The 9005-nt window shown below is 53.2% G+C and overlaps 1 protein-coding gene across 5 annotated transcripts in view; it reads left to right on the forward strand.

The window, feature by feature from the left end:
- Window positions 1-9005, forward strand: part of PSEN2 (presenilin 2) — a 24569-nt gene that overhangs the window by 8057 nt on the left and 7507 nt on the right. For all 5 annotated transcript variants that reach the window (XR_002775521.1, XR_002775522.1, XM_023518562.1 and 2 more), the window contains exons 3-8: window positions 2809-2968; window positions 4705-4919; window positions 5809-5950; window positions 6895-6962; window positions 7663-7883; window positions 8508-8606. Coding sequence is in view for 3 of the 5 variants with exons in the window: in XM_023518562.1 (XP_023374330.1) it covers window positions 2828-2968; window positions 4705-4919; window positions 5809-5950; window positions 6895-6962; window positions 7663-7883; window positions 8508-8606 (886 nt within the window). In the remaining 2 variants the exon portion in view is untranslated. The remainder of the gene's footprint in view (window positions 1-2808; window positions 2969-4704; window positions 4920-5808; window positions 5951-6894; window positions 6963-7662; window positions 7884-8507; window positions 8607-9005) is intronic.

Here is a 9005-nt window from a genome sequence, read left to right on the forward strand (position 1 = left end):
GGCTATTGTGGGTCTGAAGGGTGAACTTGCCCTCTTTCCTTGGTAGCCTATGACATTTTAGGTACCAGCACTCTGAGACCTGTTCTTCTAGTCATTGCAAAGATAAGTCACAGATACTCCCCAGGCACGGGAAGGGCAGGAGGGAGATAGTAGCATTATTGTTAAGTCACACCCCAAACAAAATAAACACGCTAGAAAATAGATTATTAGAAGAGCCACCCGTAGTTTTACATCCCACCGAAGGCACTACTGCAGATGGAATATTTAATTTAACTTGAGAAAAACACGGCCAGCTGTTTGTCCCAGTTGCCTGTCGTTGAGTAAGAGTGATGCACCATTGCCAGGGCAGGGAGTGGGGGAAGCTCTTGGGTCCACGCAGCTGCTCAGGATTTAGTAGTGAGGCCAAGCCTCGCAGGGGAGGGCCTTCAAATTTCCTCTCCTGAGCTCCACTTCGTAAGTTCTCTCCGTTACATAGATGAAGGACCGAAGCAGGGCCCGGCAATGCGCTGGGTATTGAGGCTGCGTCTCTGCAAACTGGGCTCTGTTGTGTAGGCTCTGGCCGAGCACTGAGCAGCAGATATCCCCTGTGGGGCCCTGAGCTCTAGTCCAGGGTGATCCCAAGGGAAGGGGCACCAAGGCCACTGGGGCCTCTCCCCTGGCAAGCTGCTTTTGTCAAGCTCCCATCTTCCTGTCCCCTCCTGTCTGGAAACCTCTGGCCTCCCTCTGCTGAACTAAGCTCTGGCTCCTCAGCCAGGCACCCAGAACCTTCCCTGTTGGTCCACCCTAGCAGGTCCCCCGCCTCAGCCACATCCCATTACTGGGTATTTTCAGGACAGGCCGTGGTACCTTCCCAGCTCACATGCTCATTTCAGTGGTTACCTCTCTCCAGAAGGACCCACCTTCTTTGGTCTCAGCCTGGCGACATGCTCCTAACCGTTGAAGCCCATTCTGTGTTTTTTCTACCCTGTGGCCGCAGGCAGCTGAAACAGTCTGTCCCCTCTTAACTCCAGAGATTCATGGCCCTGTCTCTGCACTTAACTGTTGCTCCCCCTGCACTTATCTGTCCTGAACAGAAGGTTCTTGAGGCTGGGGAGTTTATTTGTTTAAAATCCTTGGAAGATAGAAGGGAGAGCCTTTTGTAGTAGGCCCAAGTTGGGAGAGGTACAGGCAGGCTGTGCTGTAATTGGGGGATGCAGTTAAAGTCCTGTGGGATTACTTGAGACCACAGCCAGAGTCCCTGTGTTCAGAAAGGATGGCAGCTACAATCCCTGCCAGGGGGGAAGGAACCTGCCTGCTCGGTTTAGAAGTCATCTGAAATTCCAGGAGTAACTGACTTGGAGAAGAAGGTTCAGCGCAAAGAGCAGATCTGGTCCATGCCTGGGGCATGACGCGCAGCCCAGAGGGCTCTGGGAAGTTACTGGTAACTCAGCCACTGTCTCTGTCCAGGATGTTGGTAGGGACAGTCAGATCCTCCAGGGTTTGTCTGAAATTCTTCATGGCCCTGAAACCTGTGGGTGCGGATTTGGGGCTGTGGTGCAGCTGTCTAGAAACCTCACGTAGGGCAGTCTTGGGAGGGCACCCCACACACCTGCTCCACCCCAGGGTGTCTCACTGTGGCTCTTGTGGCTTTGGTCGCCACCTCTAAACTCATCAGACCTGGTATTCATACACCTCCTCAAGAGCCCCTGTTCCCTTCTTTTTGTAGGGGCAGGGTCTCTTTCTGTTTCCCAGTTTGTTCTTGACCTCCTGGCCTCAAGTAGTCCTCCCGCCTTGGCCTCCTAAAGTGACAGGATTGCAGGCACGAGCCACATGCCTGGCTAGTTCTATTTCCCTGAAACTTCTTCTCCCTCCCCTCATAGTCCCCACCTGGCTGTTGTCCTAGACTCTGACCTTATCCTAGCCTTCATTTCAGGTCCTATCAGTTACCTCTCGCCCATTCCTGGGCTCTGTCCCCTCACTCATATCTCCTGTGTTGCCCTAGGCCCTCCTCACCTCCCACGGTAGTCTGGAAGGGAAGTCCCCTTCCATTTTTGATCAGGGACTAGACTGACATTCGTAAACACAGATCTTGTCTGTCACAGCTGTCCTCAGTCTGATGGACACCTCCTTAACATGGTGCGTGAGACCCCTCTTACCTCCACAGCCCTACCCAGCTCATCCTGGATGATGTGAGGCCCTCACTGGGACATCCTTCCTCTGCCCTCATCTCTGGCCTAGAAGAACATGTCTCCCTCAAATACTGTCTTCTCTAGGAAACAGTCCCGATCTCTGAGACCTTGGTGCCTTCTTTATACTTCCGCACCTCCTGTAGAACACCTGGCTTATCTCATTTGTCACTTTGGATGGTTTTGGTCTTGGAAACATCTAACTCATATCTCCAGAGCCCAGCATGATCTTAGACACACAGTAGGTGTGTGTCAGGTGTTTGTTGATTGAATGAGTGAGCATACTGACATTTCAAAGTGGCCCTCACTCTTTTTTTTTTGCAGTTTTGACCGGGGCCAGGTTTGAACCTGCCACCTCCAGAATATGGGGCCGGTGCTCTACTTCTTGAGCCACAGGCACCGCCCAGGCCTTCACTTTTTTGGTCAGGTGCTTCGCCCTCTATGGTATGAGTTTCCTCAGGCCAGTCCCAGGAAAGGCCTCTGCGGCCACGGTGGGGACTCTGAGGGCCTCTTGCGTGTCTTACAAGTTTGCTGTGGGGCAGGACCTGCGTCCAGGTCTTCAAGCTGCTCCCAGTCTCTCCTGAGCCCTGTGCTGCCATTGTCTCACAGGAAGCAGAGCAGATTCCCCTGTTCCTTTCTCTAGGTGCTTTCCGAGGCAGGCCATGCTCATGTTCATGGCCTCTGACAGTGAGGAAGAAGTGTACGACGAGCGGACGTCCCTGATGTCAGCCGAGAGCCCCACACCACGCTCCTGCCAGGAGGGCAGGCAGGGCCCGGAGGATGGAGAGAACACTGCCCAGTGGGTAGGTCCCACCACCGGGGGAGCGGGCAGGCTTCAGACAGGGCCCTGGAGTTCCTGTACCTCACAGGTGAAAGTCAGACCTTCCCTGAGTGGGAGGGAAGGGGAAATAAAGGGGCGAGTCAGCCAAAGGGGTGGACAACACACCACAGTGCATCTGGCACCTGCAGGGCTTTGTAATAGACTCTGCACGTTCGCCGGTGAAGATTGACTGGCAGTGGGCTGATGACACTCTCTCCCCGCCTTCTGCAATTTACCTTGCTAGTGCAGGTCACAGGAGAATTAATATGGATGCCTCAATGCTGGACAGGTAGCACAGAACTTAGAGTGGTAAGAGGAAAGGCTGCTGAAGGAGAAACGTTTTTTGGCAGATGGTCAGATTCGGTGACCATGAGAGGAGTGCCTCCTTCGCGTTTGACTTTTGAGCTGGGCATGGGTGGGCTGCCCGGTGATCTGCCCTCTGCAGCCCCCAGGGCCTGAGGTTGGAACATAATGAGCGTGGGATGCCCTTGGGAGAGTCACTTAGTGGTGCCCTCTCCCTTCCCATCAGGGCAAAAACAACATCTGCGTTTGCCTGAATCTCATTCTCTGTTTTGCCCATTATAGAATTTAAAGACCTTTCCGTGTGGATTGTTTTCTTACAGCCAGCCTTAATCGCCTTTGCTGAAATTTGAGCTCATATCTCTGCGTTCTTCACGAAAACAGAGCCTTAGCTCGGAGTGAAATGTCACCAGCTCAAGGCCACTACTCAGCCTTTTTTTTTTTTTTTTTTTTTTTGCTAGTTTCTTATTTTGTCTCCAGGAGGTTTTGTGCATTTTAATTGTTTCAGTTCCCATTCATGAACCGTTTTTCTTTCCTTTCTCAGCTAAATGTCTAGATTGGGGCTCTCTGCAAAGAGCCGATACTGAAGTGACTGTCATTTTTGGTTTTTGTTTCATTCGGCCTGTTCTTTGGCTGCCAGCCACAATTTCGAAACAGAAATTCTTGTTTGTGCTGGAGGCTGGCAAATGTCCTTCCCTCCCTTGCGTCCTCCTCGTTTCCACTCTCCCCACTTCCCAGATCCGTATCTTCCCAGATGCTGATGCCTGCCAGCCTCTCTCAGACACAGTGCAAACTGATGTGCTAGTTTTGTGTAGCAAAAAGTTCAAAATAATATTTTTTCCTCTGCAGATTACTGGAGTCTTATTCACGCCCAAAGAAGAGACTCTTCCTGAGTGTTGATTATTCTAGTTAGTGATTTTTTTTTTTTTTTTGCAGTTTTTGGCTGGGGCCACCTCTGGCATTTGGGGCTGGTGCCACAGGCGCTGCCCTCTAGTTAGTGATTTTTTCATCTCTGTTTTTCTCCTGCCACCTGGCCTGTCTCCTCCTAGGTCAGTATGGCCGTGTGGATGGAGTTTGGTGGCATCCTGATTCCCTGTACTTAGGAATGGGAAAGGTCTTTCGATTATTCCAGATTCATTAGCTGTTAAGCACTAAGTCTTCAGACCGCCCTCTTCTGTGGCTTGCAGCCTCCCTCCCTTTGCTTGTTAGCCAAGCCCTAAATCTCCTCTACTCTTGTCTTCATAGACTTTCCCAGCATCCTCCAACTTCCAGCAGTCCCACACCTACTCTGCAGCTCATAGACGGCTTCTCATATCCGGAAAGTAACCTTCAAACTCCTCATTTGCAAAAATCCACACACAACATCCGTAGTCCACTGTGGGGGGCATTCCCTGACCCTCATGACGTGGCTTCCCACAGAGAATCCAGGATGGCGAGGAGGATGGTGACGAGGACCCTGACCGCTATGTCTGCAGTGGGGTCCCTGGGCGGCCCCCGGGCCTGGAAGAAGAGCTGACCCTCAAATACGGAGCGAAGCACGTGATCATGTTGTTCGTGCCTGTCACTCTGTGCATGATTGTGGTGGTGGCCACCATCAAGTCTGTGCGCTTCTACACAGAGAAGAACGGACAGCTGTGAGTAGGGGACAGAGGTGGCGCAGGTCAGGGGTGGTGGGGGCTAGGTGAAGGTGGCCACCTCTGTTGGCACCTGCAGCTCCACGCCAGTGGCAGTAGGAGCAGGGATGGAGAGCTGCCAAGTTCACAGCCTGGGCCTTCTGCCAAGTTCACAGCCTGGTCCTCCTTCATGGCTATGGGACCTGCCTGGGCACATCCCTAGCCTCTCTCTCTCAGTCTCTCTGCGTGGTGGGTTTGGGAATGGGTTCCTGGGAGAACTGAGTTAATACAAGTAAGGGGCTTAGGACAGTGCCTGCCACAGGTGAGTGCTCAGGACCTGCCACTCGGAACCTCAGCTCAACACTGCATGGCAAGAGCCTGCTTTCTGCAGTGAGACCCCAGCACAGGAGGAAGCCTGGACAGAACTTAGCCAGCAGTTTGACTGCAGTCCAAGCTGGGAAGAGGGAGATACCAGCCAGCTGCCTACTATCTCTGCTTCCTGAGTTCAGGGGCGGCAAGTGTAGCTCCCAGACTCAGAGTGGGGTGAGGGAGGGGGCCTGGTAGGAGTGTGGGTGTGGGGGAATGAGCAGGGGGGTGGGTAGAGAGAAGCGCCTGGTGGGGGTTAATCCGAGTAAGGGTAGGAGGGCAGTAGGGAGGTCATCAAGCCCATGTCCCCACTGTTGCGTGGGGCCAGTCACAAGGCTGAGAGCCACAGGTCAGTGCCAGGAAACAGATGGGAAAACCGGGATGACTCATGGGGATGGTGGCAGGGCTCCAGCAGGGTGGTGTATGGGCACTGTGGGTGTTCCCAGGTACTTCCCCACATGGTCAAGGATGGCTCAGGGTGGGGGGTTTAGGGAGCGGGAGCAGGCGGGGACCCAGAGTGTGAGCCCTGTGCCTCTTCCCTCAGCATCTACACACCATTCACTGAGGACACGCCCTCGGTGGGCCAGCGCCTGCTCAACTCCGTGCTCAACACCCTCATCATGATCAGCGTCATCGTGGTCATGACCATCTTCCTGGTGGTGCTCTACAAGTACCGCTGCTACAAGGTGAGGCCCGGCCACCTCCGCCACCTTCACAAAACAAAACCATGGGAGTTCCTTTTTGTCTACAAAATGGACTGATTTCTGATACTCTTCCTCACCCTAGTCCATCCCCCACCACAGATGACCTAACACTATTGTCTGTTAGCTGTACCCGGAATCCCACTCAGCTGAGTTCCTCATCACAGTGCTCCTGGCATTGCTTCTCATATTCAGAAGTTTATTTTATTTTGCTTCTCCTTCTGAAGGTCTATCTTAGGCTCCCCTCACCTGCATAATTCCCCTCAAGGTTTATTTTTATTTTTCCGTTTCCGTGCTAGACAGGGATGTACAGATGCTCTGCTGAGGTCTTCCAGCCCTGGGAGACATTTGGGTTGGGCCCACCTGTGTCTGCTAGGGAGTAATGGAAGAGCCGATCCACCAGCCCAAATCACGGGCACCCTCTTGTCTCTAAAGATGCCCTGTGCTTTTAGACATTGATTTCGGGCCTTTCGCCTCTGGAGGACATTGGACCCCTACGTACGTACTGAAAGGAAATTAAGCTAGGTATCACCTAATTAAAATTGTTTACCTGGGGTGGTGCCCGTGGCTCAGGAAGTAGAGCGCCAGCCCCATATACCAAGGGTCACGGGTTCAAACCCAGCCCCTGCCAAATGGCAACAAAAAAATAGCCGGGTGTTGTGGCGGGCACCTGTAGTCCCAGCCACTCGGGAGTGTCAGCAGACGTGAGGGAGCCTTATCTCTTGCACACACTGCAGGGGACCAGAAGAGAACTCCTTGAATTTCTGTGCTGTCCTCATATGTCAGATGGCCACCTGCTCCCTTCCATCAGTCATGAAGTAGCCGAATGAGGAAAGACTTGGGGGCTTGCATGTTAGTCCCAGGAACCTGGGGCCTTGTGATCCGGGAGCTTGGGGACACCTGGTGACCGTCCTGTCTCTGTTGTCCAGTTCATCCACGGCTGGCTGATCATGTCCTCCCTCATGCTGCTGTTCCTCTTCACCTATATCTACCTCGGGTAAGTGGTGGCTGGTGAGCAGCCGCGGGGGCCCGGGACCCCTCTCCTTGCAGTGTGAGTGAATGTGAAGGGCCTAAACTGGCAGGGAGGGTGACCGTCCAGCTGCAGCCCTGCCTCATGTCAGCTGTTCTGAGGCCCAGGCCTGCGGGCCCCTCTCCTGTGGGCCTGGACACAGAGAAGTGGGGCTTCATGGTGGGCCACGTGCCTCTTTCTAGTTCCTGATTAAGAACAAAGTTGTCCTAGCGGAGGCTCTCTGAACTCCAGGGAGGGTGGAAACCTCTCCAGATTTACAGTCCCATTTTTGGGGACTTCTAGTTTATGGGAATGATTATTCGTTCTGTTGTTCCTTGACCGGAAATATCAGCCTGACCTGGGGTTGACATCTTACCAGGGTCACACAGGGTCACTCTGGGGTCCACAGAGACTGGAGGGACAAGGAGAAAACACTTTTCCAAAGACCTTTTCCCTGTGCAAAGGGTCTTCCAGGTTGTACCAGGACACAGTTACATGAGCCACGCTAAGCATGAGTCTTTGATATATTCCCCTGCTTGTTCTAGAAAATATTTTGAATGGTTAACTGTAGTGCCAATAAAGTGGGGCCATGAATGAGGCGGGGCTGAGACTGAATGGTGTTAAACTATGTCAGGGCATCGTGTCTCCACTGAGTCTCCTGCCCACGGGCGCAACCTTGGTCCTGCAGGGAAGTACTCAAGACCTACAACGTGGCCATGGACTACCCCACGCTCGTGCTGACCGTCTGGAACTTTGGGGCTGTGGGCATGGTGTGCATCCACTGGAAGGGGCCCCTCATGCTGCAGCAGGCCTACCTCATTGTGATCAGTGCGCTCATGGCCCTGGTGTTCATCAAGTACCTCCCGGAGTGGTCCGCCTGGGTCATCCTGGGTGCCATCTCTGTGTACGGTAGGCGGGCTGCGAGCCTGGCGGTAGGCGGTGGGGGTGACGTTCAGGGCGCATCTTCTCACTACTCCACAAGGGGGACAGTGCTGTGATGCCCACCCTCCTGAGAGGTTTGCTTTTTGAAAACACAGGAGGCCTCACAGACTGTTGCTGTTCTAGAAGTAAAACCCGGTAGCCACCGACCTTCTTGTTCTCCGTTATTATTGACATGCCGATCGAACGTGTGTGCCGTTAAAACAATTGACACCTTAACTTATTTTTTCCTGAGAACAATTCTAAAACTTGGGCACAGCACCTATACATAATCCCCAATGTTAGCTGCTATTTAATTGATACTGGCATGATTACCATTGTTAGTATTTCTGTTTCTGTTTTAAGGATAAGGAACTTGAGAAGTAGGACTCTGTAGTTTGACCTCTGAGTCTCCCTTGCTTGCAGTCACCATTTCAGGCCCGGCTCTGGCCAGGGTGGACTCTGGCTTGTGACGGGGCTTTGGGGTGCCAGCCCAGCACTGAGGCATGTGCTGAGAGCTCCACCCTGGGGCTCCTGGGGATAGGCTGCTCCTTTGGGGCTGCTTGGGGATAAATGTCTTTCTTTAACGTGACAAGGATGTCTCTGTTTTCCCAGATCTTGTGGCTGTCCTGTGTCCCAAAGGGCCACTGAGAATGCTGGTGGAAACTGCCCAGGAGCGAAACGAGCCCATTTTCCCTGCCCTGATATACTCATGTGAGTGGCTGCCGCGCCTCTGCCTGACCATGGCGTCAAAAGTCTGTAGTGGGGACAAGGGGACTTCCTAGCTATGGCTTTTGGAGTTGACTAGGGGACACCTACCTTTTCCTAAGCAAAGGGAGGAACCAACCCTGGTCATCCCGGGAAGGGCTCCACCTTCAGAGACCCAGGATGGTGTCATCTTGCTGTTACTTGGGAAAAACCATGAAAAGTGAGAGCAGGAAGGGGACGTCTGAGGGCATGTGGTGCAGCCCCTGACTCTGTCCCCTAGTGACACACAGTGGGTACACATTCCCATGAGTAGAGCCGTGCAGCCACCCCTCAGCTCTCTAGGCTTCTGAGAAGGGGCTTTGGAGAGGGATTGTTTAGGGGAGGACTGGGCCACAGGGAGCTCCT

The sequence above is a fragment of the Otolemur garnettii genome, unplaced genomic scaffold (assembly GCF_000181295.1).
Source record: "Otolemur garnettii isolate 467f Iridium unplaced genomic scaffold, OtoGar3 scaffold00141, whole genome shotgun sequence".
Classification (NCBI taxonomy): Eukaryota; Metazoa; Chordata; class Mammalia; order Primates; family Galagidae; genus Otolemur; species Otolemur garnettii.